Here is a 21,981-nt window from a genome sequence, read left to right as displayed (position 1 = left end):
TCAATTTTAGAAACATCCTGCTGAAGAAACAGCACGTTTAGCAGCTATAAAAACGACAGCATCTTTAAAATCCACCTTGTGAGAAACTGGTTTTCTCCTTCATTCCTGCCCAGGGTTCTTTAATTCTGGACAATATTTTTGCCAGAAAATTTGGTCTTCGACGCACATTTCCTGCTTTCGCTTGTTTTCTTACTGGAGTTAATGGCTTTGGTCTTGAGACTGGAAAGCAAGAGGGGAAAAATTTCAGCCTGGTGTCATCCAAGTGACAGGGAATTCTCCCCTCTATTTCCCCCCGCTAAAAGTTACCTTCTCTTGAGGCCAGTGCAGGCAAATGGTAAAGCTTGGCTCTCTCTACGGCCAGCTGCCTTTCAATTCGTGGAAGGATCTTGTCATATTGGGCTAATAGAGAATTTCTGGCAACTGCTCTGTCGGTCAAGCGATGATCGCCGTCGTTCTGATGAAGGAAAAGCGGAAAGCAAAAGCTTAACTAATTACAAGAAGTTCATTGCACAGACCTCTCCATGCTATTTCGCATTAGTGAGCAGATTTCCTCTACGGGTGTGGGAAAACACCTCCACTGCACAGAACAGCGGCAAGTTCTACCCATCCGCACACACCGATTTCACCTGGTACTTTTAGCAAAGTGGAAGGAAGACTGGAATAGCAACAGAGCCTACAACTTGAAGTTAAAACAATGCTGGCACTCTGCAGAACCTTCTTCTGATACACCTGTTATCACCTGCAATTTTCTGATATCACCTGCAATTTGCAAACGACTTACTACATAGCAGGCTTTCCCTTGTTCTTCCTGAAACGCCACTGCCCTGAATATACGGGACAACTGGAAATTACCCTGGACAACATGATGTGAAGATTAAAACAAGCAAGAAAAAGCGACCTACGCACACCACCTGGCCGCATGACAGTTTTCAAATGCAGGACCTACGACTTCCAAAACCACCTTAGAAGTTTGAGTCACTGGAAAACTATGATTCCAGAAAACAGCAAACGCGTCACAAATCCAGAACACAAGTTCATGTAACACAAAATGTAATCTGGCTATTTTGAGAAATAGAGGTTAGACAAGAATTTTTGTCATAAAAGCCGTGAAATGAAAGTTGTGGAATTGGAGAGCACACTATAACTCGCAGAAATTAAAAAAACAAACAAAACCCACAGAAATTTAACCTGTGGACTGGCATCTAGCCTGCTCTCAGCTAGAAAAATACAGTTGCGTGCAAGACACAAGCGATGACATACAACCTACTCGTCATCCCACAGGAAGGAGTGACACAAACAACTTCCAGTAATCTAAGCCACGCATAACATACGTATCTCAATAACGGAATGGTAAGACTGGCTGATGGGAAAGATACATGTTTATTCCTCAGATGCAAACAAACTGTTCTCAGTGGGGTCAACAGTGGTGTGTAACATTTAATTATAGCTTCATAGAGTAGCTTTGGAGTAGTGACGTATATTGGTCAACATTTAGCTTCAGCTGTAACCAAAGGTGTAGAAACTTGTTCCGAGTGTTTCAAAGACTGGTATGAAAAAAACAAAGCAGGATTCTTATTGAGTACTATCAAAACCAGTTAGTAACACCCAGCAGAAACTTGCACGCTTGACAGAACAGAACTTTCACGCTTACCATAAGATTGACGTTCATGGACTGATTCAGCTCTAGGGCTGCAATGTAGTTGGCACGCTGCAGATGGTAGACTAAAAGGAATTCTTGATTCTGAACACCAGCACTGGTCCTTAAAAACTTCTCCAAACACTCCTATGAGAAAAAAAAAATCATTCCAAAAATCTGTTATGGCTCTGCCTTTTCTCTTTTCAAAGAGACGATGAACATTTTTCCTTGCTCCCACTTACTTGTTCGGTGTCTGTGAAAGGCAGCTTCAGCAAGTCTTCCATCAGGCCCATCTCCCGGCACATTTCGTACATGCGTTTTAAGAGGTCTTCTAAGTTTGCCTGAGCGGCATGTTGGTGCAACAGACCCCAAGCCTCCACCATGCACCTGTAATTAATTTTTCAGACGTAAAGGGATGTTAATAGCATAACCAAAGAGATGCCCCAAGAGTCTTGTACTCAAAGTTTAAAGGAAACTTAGGGGATGATGATTTCTATTCTTTGTTCTCCATTTTCACAAGATTTGCATGACAAAATGGTGGGGTATATTTCTTTACCTATTGGAGAGCAACACAGTGAGGAGAAGCTGCACTTCCCCGCTGCTTGCCGTGGGTGGCCTCATCAGCTGGATGTATCTGAGGGCTTGCCCATGCTCCCCTTGGCACAGGAGGGACTGAATAATTCTCTTGTGCTGCCATGACGCGGTTTTGATTGTAGCGGGATGAAAGAGCAGGGCCAGTGAATTCTGTACAAGTTAGAGATCGGGTTTTAAAATCATTTTCTAGATTATAGCTTTGTACTGCAATGTATGTCTAACTCAACTCTACCATACTTACTTCGTAATCATTGTGATCTAGAAGCCAAAAACCTTCAACAAGCTTAACAAGTCCCCAGGGGATGCCAAAGGCAGTTGCGAAGGAGTCGATTGAAGTTTCTGTCTCACTCGGAAAGGAACGCTTGATATCCAGCAGCAAGTAAATTGTCTGACATCAGGTATCTCATTAAGGCTAATCAGTTTGTAAGACCAAAAGTTTATCACATTACCTTTAGAAAACCATAATGAAGTAAGAATATAAAAGTGGTAGGAAGCAGAAAATACATTCAAAACATTGGAGCATCCAACGCTCAATTATTACAGGAAGTAAATTCCACAGTTGGTTTTTTCCCTCATGTCCAGCGTCTATAAAACAGTGTAAATTGTGGCATCCTTACAGTACAGCTCAGCTCCGAATGCTTAAAACTGGATTTAAACCAGTATGCGGGTCACTCATTGGTAGCGTCATTTTCTCTTTCTGACGTCCGTTTTTAGGGACATCATCTAACAAGACAGCTCTGGGCTATAAGCGTTTCTAAGCCCCTTGCTCTCTAGGCTCCCCTCGCGGGTTAGGCAACAAACAGCAAAAGCAAGGCTGTGTATTTCAGCAGCTTAAAAATTAAGTTTCTGCCCCATGACTTTTCTCTTCTCCCTGTTGCTTATTCCGTGTGCCTGCACTTTCAACGGAACCAAAGCAAGCACCGTGAGCTGCGCTGGAAAACCCGTGATTTCAGCAAAAATCCGGTACTGGTAAACCACTCTTAGAAATCCTTTTGCTCTGAAACAGAAATTGTTTTATAACCCATCATGGGTGTTTTAGACAATTTTAAACGCTGTTTAAATTTGGAGAAAAACTAAGGACATTTTATATCTTCAACCCTTATTACTAAAACTGTTTTCTCCCTATCGGAGAAGACTTTTGCAACAAAACGTTTAAGAAAAAAGTCATCAAAAATCCACAGTACAAAGAAATAAAACAGCGCTTCTGTCTACAACTTAACGCTAAACTAAATGTTTTCACTTGCATCGTCTTTGAAGCATAAATGAAAAAATGTCATGAAACAGGTCGGCGACCAACACTGAAGAACATTTATGTGCATCCCCTGGAGGTGTAATAAAAATAACTAGAAAGGATACAATTGCGTGTTTGCAGTTTTCTTCAATGCTTTCTAGCAAATAGAGATCCAGCAGTGCCTGAAATGAAAAATTAAAAGTTCTGAAAAAACGCCCGTCTTCCCTAAATCATTGGCTTTTGGGTGGGGTTTGGCGGGGAGGGCGGCCGTTTGTTGTTGTTCGCAGTGAACAGGACACTCACATGCAAACTGGCAGGCGGGTATTTCCCAGTTCCTCCTGCATCTCTCCGCCACAGCTTCTCCACTTGGTCTCCTAACTGGGAAACCATTCCATCAACCATCAAGCAGTCCGAGTCCCATTTTCCTCTGGAACAAAAGGTAGCAAGGATTTGGACAGAGTAAAACACTAATTCCAGCCTCCCGGTGTAACGGCTTTCCTCCAGTCTTCTGCTGACTGCAGCCCTGCCCTTTCATCTCCCGATGGCACAAAGCAGAAAAAGGACACTAGAGGCTCTGTGCTTCGAAGGAACACACGAGCCTGTATGTAAGTTACTTGAGAAGTAAGCCAAGGAAGATGAACTTTGAAGTCAATACCTCCTACCCTGCAGCTTCCACCTTAACTCACCTTGCAGCCTCTTGGTCGCAGTGCCATCGCCGAAGCTTGGTCAGGTCTTTATTCAGTTTTCAGTACAATTTCCAAAGAAAAACCTATTATCGGCTAATCCAAGGCATGCCGCCTATGTGCTAGGCAGCTAGTCCAGGAAAGAGAGCTGACGTTCGCAAGTGACTTCTATCCGACAGCCAGGAGAGTGCGAGGCGTGCCAACTCCATGTAACTCCAACCATCTCACAAAATCACACCACGTACTTGTGAGAAGGGGACTTAGGCCAATACAGTTATGACCCTCTATTACCAGTCAAGGACGGAGATGATTGTTTTTTAAAAAACACGCTTTCTTCTGCTTCCAAAACAATTGTTCTGTGAACACCCTGCTTTGCTGAACTGGAGGTGACTGATCCTGTCCTAATCGCATGGCCTTTTTCAGTAGTCAGAAATTATACACATTAGCCAATGAATAAAGTAGACTCCCGAAAAATGATGATACCAACCAGTGGTACTAAGCAGAGGTAGATAGCAACGTTTTAACACAGGAAAGTAACCTCTCTGTTCAACAGAACACGCGTGTCACTGAAGTCAAGAGTATTGCTGGCAGCGGCATTACGCATAGCCCATGCAACTGTTGAGATAAAAGCCATTCCCTTCCACTTCTGAATTTGCCGTGGAAGTGTTCTAGAGTCTTCCTCTAGCTCTTACCTTGATAAACGCTCAAGTTTCTGTCGGTGACCAGTATAGTAGCTCTCAATCAGAGGATAATTGTAGAAAGGTCTTGACAAACGCGTATCGTCATCTACAGGCAACAAAGCAGAAGCAAGTTAAAGCAGTCATATCACACTTGTAAACGAAAATTTTTGCCTAAAGAGACAGAAGATCGTACAAGCTAAGCATCAGAAGCCTCCAACTCTGAAAGAAGCCAATCCTCTTTCTGCCTTTGCTAAAAGAACTCTAAGAGACAAGACTCAATTCCTTCTTGCCCCAAGTGCCGTTTCAAGGTTACAGTTCACGCAGCATTCACAACATGTAGGGTAAGCTGAAGTTCACTATAAAAAAACCCACCCAGTTCTCAAAGGGAATGGTTTCTAAACATGCCGCGTGAGCATCTGTGAGACAATTAAGGCTGACAATGGAATTTCTAATCCATCCAACTAAAGAAGGATTTCCAAGGTGTACTTTCTCCTCAAGCAACTGATAGAAAGTTCAAAACATGCAGGTAATGCTCTCACTGTAAAAACAAGCATTCCGGTACTTGTTGTTTAATAGTACTTTGTTTAAAATCTCAAGTAGTTCAAGCTGTGGACACAAGCAGCGCCTTGACGTCAGGGGTCCATTGCTATTCCTAAAATCCACCCAGGAAAGAAACTGCCTGCCTCATTCTACGCCGTGTACTTGACAACCCAGCAAAATCTCAACTTCACCCACAGAACTTCAGCACACCCTGCCACTGAACCAGCACGACTTCTTCCTGACGAAACCGTTACAAAAACATGGCTAAGCACGCGTTCGTGGGAGTCACTCACTGGATGGTCGCCTTGTTGCAAACGTATGACAGGTCACGCTTACCTAAACCCTCTGGAAGGAGACCGGATCGACAGAACCAGATGACCACTCGTGCATACAAAGAAATGAGGCCGGTTACCGCTTGCTTATTTGTCACGTCTGCAAAACCTGAAAAAAGGCAGGAGATGATTAGCGCTATGCAATTCTGTTCATTTTCACAAAACTCCCTTCATCCTACTAAACCAAAAAGTATAAAAATAGCACATTAGAAATCTTTGTCTTTGCGTTTTTCACGCTGTATCGCTTTCTTATTTGAAGAAAAAAACCACTATCACCACCAAAAGAAAAAACAACCCCTATAAAGAACTAAACTCACTAAAGGCTAAAATAAAAAAAAACCACAAAAACCCCAAAGCCTGAACTACTAAATGCACGCAAGAATAAGACATCTGTTTCTCACGTAGCAGAGATTCTTCTGATAGCAAAGGGATATTCTTTTCTTTTCTCAATAGGCCAAGAACCATTTCTAAGAGAAAAAGCTGTAGAAACTCAAGTAACTTACTTTGCACGTTACTCGTTTACGCTTCCTTCGTATTGTTTAGCAATTTGCAACACGGTGTCTGCATGCAACTAGAACTTGCTAGCTAAGAACTCAAAGGAATAATTTTCAGCAATACCACATTCGGTTGCTGTAATTTCAGCCCAGTTGCCTACAAAGCTTCTCTCTGAATGTAGCCTCCCCCACCCCCTTGCATGAGCTCCACCATAAACTGTTACCCTGAACTCCATGCGTGTTTTGTGGTGGTCCCAAGCGCTCAGCTTTAAGCCCCTTCTCCCAGCTAAATGTGACTGTCTTCCAATCCTCAAAAACAACAAAAGCCCATGTTGCCACAATTCCAAATCTTAATAAAACATACCAAAGATTTTGTAGCACTACTACAAACCTTTTTCAGTAAGCTCTTGTGCTTCTGTGAGAAAACAGTTTAAGACCGTGCTAAGGTTGCTCAAAAGCAACTGGCAGCGCTGGAGAGACCGTAATGTCTGGGGGTCAATGAAGTTGCAAGAGCCATCAAACAGCGGAACACCTTTTCAAGAATAAATATTAAATCGTTAGCCGACAGAGCAATTCCAGAGTTTCAAGGCGCACTTCAAGGACCGCGTGCAATATCCTATAGCGGCGTATTACTGAGGAAGCTCAATCAGAAAGAACGACTTTAGGTTTGCAGAATGACTACACTAGTACTCACAGATTTGGTCAAATTCTTCCTTTGTAGAGATCACTTGGTTCCATGTCCACTCAAGAACAAACCGTAAATTACCAGCAGACCTTGGCTGCTCTTTAAACAAAGAGAACAAAAAAGAAATGAATCAACAGGCTCCAACTCAAAGAGGTACCACGTAAAAAAACAACGTTCGAAGTATTACCTTCAGATATCCAATGTTTAATGCATCCAGTCAGAAGTCCCACAGAACCTGTCTGGACAGCAGCTGACAATACTGCTTCCAGCTGCTCCTCCTAAACGTAACAGACAAACTCAAATGAGAATCTTACCTACTTGCACCATGTGAACCATCAACAGTAAATGTTTCTTTCTAACTGCATACTCATTCAGACATCACAAAGTCAATCAGGACACAGGCCAGGAATGCCACGTCCTTTCTCTTAATTCCAGCCACAGGCTGGACTGCTCACTGCTCTGAGGAACACATTAACACACTTTTCCTCTGACATTTCAACTTACTGCAGCCTAATTCTAATCTTTCTTCGCGTGCCTCTGCATTACAGTCTTCACGTACTGAGTTCCAACTTACTACGTCCAGAAACATCCTCTGCTAATACGCGTTACACATCTGTGCAGATAAGTTTGCCATCAGGAACGCAGGAAGGGGACAGGACAAACACAACTGTGCAACGTTTGCATGGAAACAGTGAAGCTACGGCCAAGCAGCTTTCTAGACTATGAAGACATGAAGCAGTTCTGACACCCAAAACAGTACGTTGGAATTTTGTAACGTGACAGAAAAGAAGCAAAACATTTACATCCTAATGGTTTAAATGGTAGGCTCTTCAAATACTGTATTATAGTGTAGTGGTAATCCTTACAAGGATAAATCACAGCTATGCACAGACGCGCGATACTAAGTAGTAGCTTATCTCAGCTGGTGTTCTCGTACTTCTCTCAGGTGAGAGGACCCTTCGTAAGTTTTTACTTTGGTTTTTGGGATGGGATTTGTTTGGTTGGTTGGGTTTTTTTAAACACATTCAAAAGTATCTTTCCCCTCTAGGCAAAATCATGACATTCAAAGCGACTTCTACACATGTAGAACACACATGTGATATTGCCATCTTTTTCTGAAAACTGGTTTCAGACAAGGAAACAGACCATTGGCCAGCTTGCCAAGAAATTTCTTTGAGCTACCACACTGTGCAGAAGCGTTCATGTCCTAACACACGTCCACAAATGTGGTGACGAATGCAGGAGACAGGAAGAGGAGGGCAGCGGGAAGGCTGCTCTCCCCTTCCTGCTGATTGCTCCAGGGAAAGGTTGGTGCATTGCAAATGGAAAACCTATGGCAGGGGGAGTGAAGTCACTGTGGTGGCATAAAGCACATAGAAGGTAGCGAGTGTCATGAGATAAAGGTGATTAAGGTGTTGCAGCTGCAAGAGGGCAGTCTCAGAGGAGCAAATTGGGCTACTGCAGCACAAGGCAGAGGCTACAGAGGTGAAGATCCGCCCGGAGAGGATGCAGAAAAGCCTACCGATGAAGGGAAAACGAGGGCAAGCCGTGAAGAAATTGCCAGGGAGAGCTGACAGCAGTAATCCTTTACCACAGCCCACTTCCTTGGAAGCAAATGATCACGTACAGTGACAGTGCAGCAAGCCGACGTCTGCAAGAGCTCGCATCCCAGTGAGACGCCCCCATCGTCGGCTACTGCACTGAACCACTGCTTTGAGAAACTGACAGGGATGGGGGTTACTCTGGGGGACACATGCGTTATGTTGGGCATGACCAGCACTGACTGCACGCTTCCTTGTGCGCATCTGTGTGTGGCACCGAATTAAGAGAGGGGTCTCTAAAGACAGATCTCTTAGGGCTGTTCCCAGTCAAAGTCACTACTTTGGATCTAAGGATACGGTTACTTCTGCTAGCTCAGGTCAACACCTGTATTTCAAATTGGAGTATCGTGTCTTGTAGCCCCTCCAGCCCTGTCAGACCAGATGGATGTATTTCCCCCTTGATTCCCTCATAGGCACTCACCTGACTCAAACTGGATGGCTGGACATCAACTGGTCTTGGAGACAGCAAGCCAGCTACAAGACACCTATTGTAGCTATCCTGAATGGCTTCCCATATTGAAGGGCCAGATTTCTTCAAAAAATTCAAGGTCTGAAACATCAATCGAAAACCACAGATTAAGACAGCATTGTTATTCCGTCACTACGCTTCTGGATAACCTCTAAAAGGAAGAATCTAAATGTTCACTGACACCATCAGACAGCCTGAACCACTAAGATGCTTTAGGTTAGCAATCTGCGTAATTAAGTCTTTTCTACCTTCTCTGTCTATACACAGGCCTTGCTCTTTCCCTCAACACTGACACAAAATACATTCTATATAAGCTAAGCTAACATGCAACTTCATGCTTTGGAAGATCCTTTCTATGCCTATTCGTATGGAAGCCGATTCATGTTGGAAACATTTAGTGAGCTGAAACTTCACTCAAAATTATCTGTCACAATCTGTGCCGTGGCTCAGAAGTTATAATTTGGCCGAGTTTGGGAGAAAACAAAATTTTCACTCCTCAAACAGTTATGTGGTTTTTCATTTTCTCCATTCCCTCCTTTTTCAAGAGAGTTGGGGATCAAAACTCTAACTCAAGACTATGCAGGCAGTTCGACTGAGGGGCAATAAAGAAGTAACACCTTTCCCCGCCTTCTACAGTGGTTTTGTTCTTGCTCCTGGAGCAACGTTGCGTTCCTTTCTAGACATTCAATCCCCGATGGTGCTTCAAGAGGAGACAACGGCAGTTGTACAGTCCCAAGAGGGGACCTAAAACATTACCATTTGCATACAACTGGCGACAGGATACAATTGCAACTATGCGTGTGGACGGGCAGGATGAGCATGAAACGGTCCCTAACACGGAAAGCAGTGCAACAGAAAACTTAGAAAAGCTACATCTCCTGCCACTCGCAATAAAGATACAGTAAAAGATCACCTCCTTCTGGAAGCCGGTGCAAGTCATGTGAACGACTCCGGAGGTCAGCAAGCACGTACCATCTGCAGAAACAGGGAACGTTTGACAACCTTCCGTACTCTCACAGTTATGGCATGACCAGTTTACATTTTTTACACACCGGTATCTAGAAACATATAACTGAGTGCTTTGAGCTTCAGTTCACAGGCATTTCAGGCTATAACCAGCACCACTTCACCGGCTACATTACAAAAGCACCAAAACTCAGCCGGCTGTCAGATATGTTCCACAATAGTAAATACCTTGTCAGTACAACGCGATCAGAGTTGGGTTTGGGGGGGACTGGGTGTTTTTTTGGTTTGGTTTGGGTTTTGAATGACAAACAATGACTGAACAAGAGAACCAATGAATGGCATTTGACCTCATTTTAAGCTTATCACTCTCAAAAGCAGTGAAATACCTACCAAAGTTATAGTTGCCTGGATGAAAAAACCGCTCAGGTGGTGGATAAGAAGGAGGAACTCCCCGACTTAGACTCCGCTCATGGACCAGAATATCCAAAAGGAGCTTCGGAGAAGTCACGCTCACTACGGTATCCAGCGACCACAGTGCAAAATAGGGGCACTCATGAGGGAATTCTTCCGGCCTTAAAGAAAACAAGCGCGTAAGCTAAATGCCGACATTCAAATGAATTATTGGCAGGCATATGGAAAACTACTGAAGAAAAATCTACCTTACTGAATCTGGCATTTGAGCAGAATACCAGCGATTAATGTCAAATACACCCAGGTAAGTAGATGGTTTTCCCTGACCGTACGTATTCACTTGCCAACTGAAGACTGAGACACTGGTGTCAGGAGACGTGACTGTAAAAGACAAGACATTGTTTCTGACTTGTAGAAAATACGATAGATCCGATAGTTTTAAAACACCACTTTCTATTTTGGCTTCATTCTGTTCTGTCACTCGTGAAACACAACACTTCCTAAGAGTGATTACAGTAATTACGGAATAGCAAACATCTCTGTGATAGGTTTCAGTCACACTGCCCCTTTTTCTTGTCCCCTCGTCCAGATCACTGGCCAAGATACTAAAGAGAAGTGGCCCCAGTGCAGTGCCCTGGGGAACAGCACTTGTGACGGGCTACCATCTGGATGCAGATGCGGACATCGGTTTGAAGAAGGGAAAAAATTCTGGTAACATTCCTAAGCAATGGAGAGTTTGAACTTCTTGTTCAAAGATGGCAGCTGGAGGAGTAAAACGACTGACCATCATCATACAAACGGCCCCACCATACATCGCGATAGCATGTCAGCAAGCATAAAATAAAACCCACTTTTTCCCTTAAAGAAGTCCCACATAACTTAAGCATCCATTTTTTCTTCGTAAATAATCCCAACAGTCTAGTCTATGCAGATAGGCAAGACTTTCAGACTGTGGGGACAGAACAGCATTCGTTGCTTAGGTTCCAAAAGCACTTCTTTTAAAATCACCAAACACGGACATCAGAACAAACCTTCATTTACGCTATCCTCTCCGTCAACGTCGCTGCGGAATTTTTCGACAGTCTGGCAGCTGATTAATTTCGTACTCCTCGTCTGGCCTCTCAAGGGAAAGACTCCACCCGTGAGATCTAAACTGAACTTTTTGCCACGGTATTCCAAACCCTGGGGGAAAAAATCAGAGAAGAGAGCAAAGGTCATTCTAAGATAAAAACATACATTATGGCTAAATATGAAAGACAGTCTAACAGAATAGGCTTATTATACTGTGTATTTCGCATGAGCCTATTTCTGATGGTAAATAGAAACTACGCCTGACATGCAAGAGAATGCAGTGTCAAATCGTAACGGGTAAGTTTGGCTGTAAAGGCTTTGCACTTTTTCAAAATTTAGAATTTCCCTAACATTATTCAGATCTGAACATGTTTTGCAGAATTCCTTGCGACATCCAAGAATGTTCTTTATAAAAATAAATATATCGCTACAAAGAGATATCTAAAATGATGCAACACACATGCATGCAAAGCTCTTTGCTCCATGTCTTGATTGCAGAACTGATGAAGTTAGAGAAGCCCCAGCATTCGAGCAGCTAAAGCTGTCAAGAGGTATTTTCTATGGGCACACCACCAGAGTGACCGTGCACCCCTCTCTAGTTACTGTGAGAACTTCATACTGATTAGCAATCTTCTTTCAAGCCACGTAAGCTATGACAGCTCCTCCTCTCATCTTGTCAGAGACTAACGGGTGAAATATCCCTCAGCTCCTTCACCAAGCACAGCCAACAGCAAAAGGGAAAACCAGAAAGGACACGGGGTGCACGTGGCCAAGGCTTTTAGCATCACGAATTACTACACAGTAAACAAACTAATTTTGAGATACACAGAAACCCCGGCACGATTGTGTTGAACCTCTGATAGCGCCATTTTTTAAGTAAGCGTGAAGTGAAATACCGTCTTTCCAAATACAGCATTCATTCAAACTGTCTACCATACAACACATGAACGGGTGTACTGGGGACAAATAGCAGCTCTATAATTAAAAAAAAAAAAAAAAAAAAAAGAGGGAAAAAGAAACCCAACCCACACAACCCATAAACTGATAACGCCACATTCTACCCAAGTTTCCTAAACTTGCAGAGCTCTGAAACGAACTGGCATGAAACCACACATTCCCGTATGATCTCATAGGATACATCTAATTCACCTAATCTGAGAAGAGGCGAGCTTTCTCTTAATGATTCCAGGAAGTGTTACAAATAAATATGAAGGTTGTCTAAAAAGAAAAATTAAATAATTAAAAAAAGTCTTTCATAACTAAAAAGAAAATGCTTCTGAAGCAAAGCAGTGCATTTTAAACTTTCCACGCCGGGCAAAGTCATTCTAAGGAACTCCATTGTATGGGAGATGTTAAGTAACGACTCCATTGACTAGCAAAACACAAAAACAAGTTTTCAAATGAGATGCACTGGTCAAACTCTGATATCAAAGTAGAGAGTGTATACTCTGCCCATCCGCAAGCATTGTGCAGAACGAGGGTAAAGATGCGCTCTACAATCGTGATTTGATGCACCAGATTTAGCAACTGCTGCAACAGTACAAAAAAGGTCTTTGGAAGCATTACTTAAACATACCTTTCTGTTTAATTACTTAAGCAGACTTAAACCAGCCTTGAAGGCAATGGAGACGAGAGTTTGACACGCATATAGAAAAACACAGTACCACATGTTCCATAAGTCCTATTTGTGACTTTTACCATGACACACAGTCAAAGAGGCACTGCTTCATAGCCTCAAACCTAATTCCTGGAACAAAAAGCACTGCTGTATTGAAAAAGTCTTTTGAGCTCCTGTGAACTCTATCCAATGAACAAGGATCAACAGTAGATTCCTCCTTCTTTACTCAAACTTGGCCTAGCAAACGGGAGACACTTAAATTTTCTACCCCTGAAGATGGACAAGAAACTTGACTCAGACAGCCATGCAGGCAGACAGTCATGTAGTACTAACCGATCTGTGACTACAAGGAAGTGTTCTGAGACTAAAAGTATCCGCTGTGGAGCACAGGTCCCGCACATCAACAAAGATAAAGAGATAGCATCCAGCACGCCATGAATCACTGGAAGATCCTTCTACTTGGTCACCGTGATAGATAATGCATTTTAAAGAAACACCACCTTTTCCAAACACCTAACCTCTATCTATGCAAAAGCAACGGTGCCAAATGAGGAAGCACCTTTCCTACACATAAGCAAAACACTCAAAATCTAAATTAATCCAAAAAAATCAAAAGGCACAGTCCCTACAAAAACCAGAGTACCACGATACAAGAGTCACCCCTGTTTCGTTCCATAGCTATTGAGAATATGCAAGAGAAAGTACCAAATCAGGAGGAAAGACTTGCTCTGAACTAAGATTACTGTCCCCTCAAAAAGATTTTGGAAGACTTCCAGGCGTACAACTGAATGGAATTACACATCTAACAGATGCGCCTTGTCTCTGTTAGCTATCTGAGATACAAGGATACCTCACATCTGTATTTTAAACGCATCCTCCTTGGAGCCAGATCTAACATTTAGGTACACTCTTCTGACCAAATTACATATTTTCCTGGCTTTAAGAGTAGATTGAATAGGTCACCCAGCCAAAAAGAAGAACGAGTTATCTTTACAGCTACTAAGTGTCAGGATCAACACTGAAGAGACACTGTAGGTGCATTTCATGTGAGAAGTCCGGCTGACAAAGCTCTAAGGGAAACCAAGAATATAAAACTGAAGATCAGCAAAGACTAGAGTATGACTGTATTTTAAGAAAGGGAGAGAGACAGAAGCTTATTCAAGTCCGAAGCTTGGTTAAACCAAGCGATTCAAGGCCCAATCTTCTCTTCCTACATGCCATTCATTTGGTATTTCAGAATAATTTTATTTGCAAAAGCCACGTCCTCTTCAGGAATTTCATTTATACTGGCTCTTTGCAGATGAATCTAGCTGGAACACACGACACTGCAGTATAAAATGGTACGCCTTCTTTCCAAAAGGTATGGACAAAGGCCGTGCCCAAGAAGACTCAGCAAAACATTATTATTTTTTCAGCCAGCTCTGAAGTTTGATGGTAAATCTCACCCCTGTAACTCAACTGATACTCCCTTAGAGAAAATTACTATTGTCTGCTTTTCCCACGCATGCACCTCTTACCTCATACATGACTTGTCCTGAGGCCACGCGTTTTCTGTCACCAAACGCTAACTGCAGCAGGTGTAAACTCACCACATCCCCTTCACTGAAAAAGGGATAAATTATGAAATTTGGTTACAAAGCTGCTTTATAGTCCTCATTGTCGTGTTAGTAGACCTAGACGTTTTCTTAATAGCATGCTCCCGCTGAAAAGAACACCACCTCTTCCCAAAACATGATCATCGGCCACATTTAGCCACTGAAACATGAAGGAGGGCGTTTTGACACTAACAGCTTCAGGGGCAAAAGCCAACCGTACAATTGGAAAGCTGTAATATGTTGTATGGACTAAGAATTGTTGGAAATAGTTCTTCACAATGAAGAGTTCTCCATCAAAACTGCTTTGAAGTCAAGATTTAAAAGACTGCCACTCTACCAACAGCTGAGCTGATGGAATCGCTTGCTGATGCAGAAAGAGAGATCTCTCTGCCCCTCCCTTAGCACCAAAGTTCCCCTCCCCCTCTTGCACACTCTGCACCCTTCCAAGTCCGATTTGATTCAGCAGAACAGCAGGAACCCATTGGCTTTTCTGCTGAATCGTTTTCTGCCAGGGGAGCTGCACTGGCTCACCAAGGCTCCACAGACTGCTGACGCTGGCACAAGGCCATCGGCAATACTGTCACCGCCGCCTTTAGGGGCGGCAGGCTGTTGTGTGGGCACGTCTGGTGTTCTAGATCTGCAGCCTCAACTGCTCCTAGTGGTATTTTAATACCACGGTGTGACTATCAAACAAATGATGAAGCGGTCATCGAGGAACAAAAGCAAACCATTTGAGAATGCGAGCAGAAGAATATGGCCACTGTTGCTTTGCCTTCTGACAGAAGGCAGGAACTAGTAGGTCCCTCTTCACGTCTGGTAAATCCTGTAAAAATTGCATTCTAAGTTTAACACCCTCCGTACCGGAAAGAATCGCAGACACACAACAAATACACATGTTCAACTGTATGGGAACAAATATCCTTAAAAACAAAAAGAATTAATTCAGTGGCTGATAGTTAAAGTTTTTATTCACCTTTCCTGCGTAGACTGAACAGCCCACAAGTAGCAACAATTGCGAGGATCATTCTCCAGCTCTTGAAAAGTGACAGCATAGACAGGAATCCTCCCTCCTTCAAGCTGAGAGTGGTGCCTACAGGTTTAGGGGAAAAAAAAAGCAAAACGAAAAAGAAAAAAAAAGGGGAGCCTAGTGGCCCAAACACAGGTAGTTTCTCGTTTCTTGGACTACGTCAAGCATTGTTCTTCCTGACTTCTGAACCTTATTTGTACCTCCACACTCTACTCTTGCCACCTAATTATTCCTCCACTGTCTATTTATGCATCCAACAGCTTCTGGGGAGTCAGTGCAGATCTGCTGAAGGGAATCCCGACCAGAAGTTAGCCAAATATTTCAGGTGAGATTGCTCTTTCGGCCAAAGCTGACATGCAGGAAAGAATACATTTTTCAGGCACAGGTCAGCTATTGAGTTTTCATGTCTCACTAGTTTCACCCTGGACACTTTAGAGAATATCGGCACCAAAATCACATCACTGACATACTTCAGCCTTTCAATGGATGCCCCAGTTGCAGTAACCGGTTCTGAAAACCCCAGGAAGCATGCTTCCCACAATTCCTCAATCCACAGGCACAATAAGGAAAACAATCCTAGTCCACTGGGGAGAAGGCGGACCACTTCATCCAGGTATGACTGAAAAGTTATGTCAGAAGAGGATTTCTGAACGTGCCAAGATTATACTCATACTCACTTCAGTCCCTGAAAAAGTTCTCTTTACATCCACATACTTCCTTAAGCAACAAATCGAGAGCCCCGCACCTCCAGGCATGGCCAAGTGTAAAGGCCTACTTACTCTCTCTTCAACGTTTTCATATTCCAGAGCGACAGGTAGCCATCCGAGAAACCCACAACGAGCTGGTTGCTTCTGCTTATGTAGCACAGGGCTGATACTGCTGTTCCGGAAGCATTTTGTAGTTGAAAACAGAGACACCTCCCTTCGCTGGTCGCAGTTTCTCTTCTTTGTGCAACTTCAGCAGGATTTTTAGTGACAACTTCTAGATCTACACACACAAAACCAAGCAATAAATGAATACGTTATGCCATTTAGGCTGCATTTTAGGCACTGACGTGACAACCCCTATCATCTAATGCTACCGTGCCAGGCACAATAGCCATTTATGCAACACTTTTTTTTGCCATTGCCATTATGTATGTCTTCAAAGAACATAAGAACTCTTGGATCAGACAAGTATTCTCACTCACGTTTGAAAGCTAGGTAAAAGCGTAACCAAATTCTTCCTGGACTCTGAAAAGCAGGAGTTTGGGCCTCGTGATGCAATTTGAAGTGGCACCTCGTGTTTGAAGTGGCACCAGTTGCTGAAGCTGCTGTTGTAATAGCCAAAACGGTGTATGCAAGCTGAGTACACCTATTCGAGATTTCATTCATCCAAATGCATGGGTGTTGGTAAGTGGGGTTTATTTTAAAAAACAAGCCCAAAATTTGCCCCAAGTCAATTAACACAAGCAGAAGAGCATTCCCGGGAAACAGGGCTCCTCCAACACAACTTCCTACCAGGCGGCCGCACCGGCTCACGTGGCAAAATTCCTACACCTCTCTGGCAAGAATCATAGTGGCACAGGGATCTTGGTGGGAGGGGGCATTTACAACACTGCGAGGAGCAGTCAGACACTCCCAGGTTTAATCAGGTCAGGACTATACGATGTCAAACTGCCACCTGTAACCAGTCGTCAGAAATGTCTGACACAAGGGTCTTCAAAGTGGGATGCATACTGTTTCGTTAGAAGACAGAAGTTTTCTTGCGTTTAAATTCATGTGGAAAAACTGCAGGCTTACCCAATGCTTCGATATCATTCTGAGTGCAGGAGCAATCATCCAAACTAAGATCAACCAGAAGTAGATGGCCAGCATCTGTAGCCACTGCTGCCACCCCAAAGAGCCATCGCAGACTCTGATGGAGGTGCTGAGTGCTCACGCTGGGTCCTCCGTGATTCGCTATGGGTTCTATAGCGGTTACCTACAGGAAAACTACAAGTTACTACTTGAGCTCTTTGACAAGCTCAATAGAAAAAGTAAATACAGGAGCATCAAAGCATTGTTTGCAATTAGATCAAGAAAAGAGACAAAGACAAAAAAGCCCCGTACAAAAACCTGTTACTGCCTTCCATTTACTAGATTTCCTGCGGGTAAGTGACTTAACTTCAACTTAAATGGGGCATTCTATTAGTACAGCTTAGCAATTTCCATTTCCTACTTCGCAGTAATTAACTGGAGGAAAACACAGAAAATCAGTTATACGCAAGAAACTTTATCGTATTCAAGGGGCTTAAGACAGACAAACACAACTACATCGAGGTCTCCCACCGCTCACAGCCCACCAGCACCGCGATACAGTCTATGCCTTCTTTGACAAACGGGCGTTAGGATAAATCAGGGCTCGAGAGTCAGACGAGGCAGCGGCCAAGTTGCATGGGAGACACACCATTTCCATGGGAGTGAAACGTATTTAGAAAGCGTTGAAGGGAGAGACCAGCTTAGTAAAATTCACACTAGTCCGCATTTAGAAGAAAAGTAACAACCACATAAAGGAAAAGAAGCTTTAAATGCACACCAGCGCTTTCACGAATGTTGAGAAAAATGTTAAAAGCCAGCCTAAAGCAGCAGCTTCTCAGATAAAAAGGTGACTCCACCTAAAGGAGGAAGCGCACACTGCTCTTTCACGTGCCCAGCAGTCTGCACACAACTGTCTCACAAGGCGAAGACAGACCTTTCAGCACACGTTGCAGCACATCCCAGGACAACACTGACTGCTAGAGCAGAGACACGAGCACACAAAGACTCCTGCGCTAAAGCTGCACGTATTTCTCTCTCTCAGTGACCCCAATACGAATGCTTACTACTAGTCATCACACTGTAGCATTACAAACAAACAAAACTCCACCTGTATTCTAGCAAGTCAAACCAAAGCAGCTGATGGAAAGCTGGCTAAGAAGTTAGTTAGTTAGTTGTTGCAGATTCTAAGATGATAGAAATGAATCTTGATGTTCTATTGACTTCCACCGATTCTTGTTTACATTGAGATAATGAGGCTAGGGGACACACATCATTTGAGTTTCTGGGTTACAGAAGACAGAAAACATCAGCAACATTACACCAGTGTGTCCCATCTACACAAACACACTAGTCAGAGAGCAGAGATTCAAGGACTGCAGGCTGAAAGGTGACCTCCCAACACTCTGTCAGATAACTCACTAGAGGCTCTTTTTTCCTCTCCTAAGTCAACAGAAAAATGTGTTCTCCTCAGCCTGCTTGCTAGGCTGAGATTCAAGGCAATGTGTCGAAGTCATTTACAGCACAACTATGGAATTCTGAGCCATTTTAAAGACGGTATTTCTGATGGAAATCAAGCAATTAGGGTCAAAAAAAGGTGCTTTTCAAGGCCTTTTTGTGGAAGGAGAGAATCAGGTGAATTTGTGCTCTACAATAAAACCAGAAAACTTGTTTTACTCTCAGCAAACTCCAACAATAATGGCACATTAAGCCCAAGATTTTACAGCAACACCATCTTGACTGGATACTCTCAAGTGACAGGATGTTAACGCACGATAGAAAAAATACCTCCTACAAAGAGACGCTCCAAAGCTTGTCCTAAAACAGGCCTACGCAGCACCTAACAACATCAAAGCTTCGTTTCTCCAATTAAAAAGTACCTACCCTCCCGGGAAGAACAACTGCTTTAACCACTCTTGAGAGTCCAAGGTCGTACAGACAGAGAACACTTCCCTCTGCGTCTTCCAACCCAACCAGCAGTCCAGTTCTCTTCTCCCAGGAAAACTCCTTCACCACACGAACAGTGGGAGGCTGTTCATTGACTCCACTGAAACGGTACGCAGAGAGCCGCTCTCCTGTCACACAGTTCACCACCTCAAGGTGAGGACCACGTGCCAACCACGCCAGGCCGTTTCTCCCTGTGAGAGAAAAGAAAGAGGACTGAAGCAAATGTCCAACGGAAGACTGAAAACAGCTGAAAAAAAATCACAGTGCCTGCCCCTTTCCTTCAATAAACGTACCTAGCAGAGGAAGACCAACCTACCTCATTCTAGTCAATGATTCAAAATCACCCGTTGAAATCCCCAAGCAATCCCTCCTAAAATTAACCACCTTGTTATTTTGCATTTGTACTTGTCATTCCCGCACCGAAGAATCTGGGTTGTTTGGGATAAAGATTACAAGGTCCTGATCGACAGCCTTTATACCATATTCGCCTTGGTTTTGCTAGAAATGATCTAAACGCATATGGGAATACAAGTCTTAGAGCGTAGAGGAAGAATCGAAGGCATTTTGTTTCACTGAACTACTGCCAGCCCAAAGGAAGTATGAGCTCAATTCCTGCATTTACACTCAGGTAGATAGATTCTACCTGGTCTTAACAGAAGCCTAGACCTCCAGATAGGCACCCAGCTCTACTGTCACATCACCTGGAAAGTCCACTTCAAAGTTTAACTATACTCACGTTTTAATATTAGCATTTGTCATCGCTGAAGCACCCTTTTTGTTCTCTCTCTCTAAACAGGATGCCTCTTAACAGCACCAACCTGACACAGCTGATACGATGACCTGAGGCTTCAGGTAGCCTCCAGGCAAGAACAGCTTTATACCGAGACCAAATTTAAAGGAAAATGCTCACCTCCAGAAAACTTCCCGCACAGCACAGAGCCGAGGGTTCCCTCATCTTCCCCAAGTGCCTGAAGAGTCACCTCTGGAAACTGCAGCAGACTGCTCGTTACCTCAGCTGTTAGGTCTCGCATTCTTCGCTGTAAATACAGGAAAAAATTGCACAACTAGACTCACGTCAGCCAGAACTATTCTTGAGAGTGACAGAAGTTTCATCAGTATGCAGTGAAAAATCCCCTAGACATCACCTCTAGCTCTATTTCTTGCAAATAATGGCACTCAGGAGACTTTTTGCTCTCCCAGCAGAGCAAAAGGAGAATCCTTTGCTTTTCTGATGCCTGTGAGATCACCAACAAAAAGTGACCCAGACGTATCAACAGAGAAATAACAGGAAAAAGCCCAATACACTGAGTTCAAGTCTACTCACACAGGTTAGGAAGATGGGAGCTGAGAAAAATCAGATTTTAAAAAGCTTCTCAGTAACAGGTACAACTCTCCATTTGTCCTTTCCCTTGATTTCGTACTTTACCCTTTGTTACTTATTGTCAGTTGTCTTCTAGCAGCCAAAATTACCACTGGTCTTCACCTTAAGTACTTATGACTTCCAAACTATTTCCAAAGAAAGGAGCGTACCACGAGTCACAGGCTGAGGATAGATTTTTGCATTAAAAAGCTCCAAGAAGAATAAACATGGAGAAATTACATGTTCAAGCAGAATCACATTCAGCCAAGTCAGGGTTCAGGGACGTCAGTTTTGACTGACGGTAGTACCTGAAAATCCGTTTCAAGGGCCAACAATGCAATGGGCTTACTGACGAAAAAGCTAAAAATATGGCCAGCCGCAGCTGAAGAGATGGTTTCACAAAACATGTTGACTTCCCTGCCACCAAAAGAGAGGACTTGCCGCCGCCTCCCATCTCTCCATCTGCTCCTTTGTTCTACTACCGTACTCCTGTGGCTCACCTCGCACTGCCTTAACAGTGCCTTAGAGCACTTTAGGAGCCAAGTTCACTCCCTGAGCAGGCAGGAAACTCACCCAGAAAAGCAGGTGGTGTTCCACCAGCTTCGAGAGCTCAACTGCCTTGCAGAGACAACCAGCAAGCATAAGAGGTGGCACAAGGAAGGAGGCAGGACCACGCATCGGGAAGAAGGAGAGGGAATTTGTCCATCTCCTTTTTGTGGCAGTCAGCCCGGGCTGCTAGCTCATACCCGGGTGAAACGGCACACTCAGTTTGCAGGGAGGGCTAAAAACCCCTTCACTTTTAGAAAGGACACCACCCAGGACACAGTCAGGCATCTTTTAAGGCAACTTTTAACTCCCTCTTGCACGGAGAGACTCCCTAGCTCTCTGGGAGAGGCTGCAGCTGACAGGCGTCGTTCTTTCATTCCGCCAGAGGTGGAAGCTAAAGTGATTTCAGGGAAGGGTTATAAAAGGGTTTATAAAAGTTATACCAATTTTTGAATTGTTGTTAATGACTGGTTCCATGACATTTTCCCCAGAGAAACAGGAAGCAACTCACAAGCACTGGAGGAGCAGCAGATGGAAAAGTCACTTTCTGCACTCTCGTAGTCGTCAGGTTCAGTGAATTTGCACTTTGCCGGATTTTACTCCTGCAGAAAGAGGATTTAGCGAGTGAGTGAGCAGGTGATTTAGGGAGTACCACCGGGTCAGGTCTTTCCCGCTTAGGCAGAAAGCCTCCCCGCTCCCGGCGGTTTAGGCAAAAACCCT

The 21,981-nt window shown here is 43.7% G+C and overlaps 1 protein-coding gene across 1 annotated transcript; it reads right to left on the bottom strand.

Moving 5' to 3' along the window:
* Positions 1-64: 64 nt before the first annotated feature.
* On the bottom strand, positions 65-20,386 carry LOC141740521 (protein ELYS-like). Its single transcript, XM_074579348.1, has 24 exons — positions 20,266-20,386; positions 19,293-19,546; positions 17,415-17,595; positions 16,413-16,620; positions 15,580-15,696; positions 14,529-14,613; positions 11,354-11,504; positions 10,571-10,703; positions 10,302-10,483; positions 9,859-9,920; positions 8,898-9,026; positions 7,063-7,153; positions 6,885-6,974; positions 6,582-6,722; positions 5,701-5,805; positions 4,837-4,930; positions 3,765-3,888; positions 3,587-3,643; positions 2,472-2,618; positions 2,193-2,380; positions 1,879-2,023; positions 1,652-1,783; positions 307-454; positions 65-219 (listed from the first exon to the last, which is right to left on the bottom strand). Exons 1-24 carry the CDS (start codon positions 20,384-20,386, stop codon positions 65-67), a joined length of 3,240 nt encoding a protein of 1,079 aa, XP_074435449.1.
* Between the last annotated feature and the right edge of the window lie 1,595 nt (positions 20,387-21,981).

Source organism: Larus michahellis, chromosome 3, assembly GCF_964199755.1.
Source record: "Larus michahellis chromosome 3, bLarMic1.1, whole genome shotgun sequence".
Taxonomy (NCBI): Eukaryota; Metazoa; Chordata; class Aves; order Charadriiformes; family Laridae; genus Larus; species Larus michahellis.
This window is presented reverse-complemented; position numbering and strand designations above follow the sequence as displayed.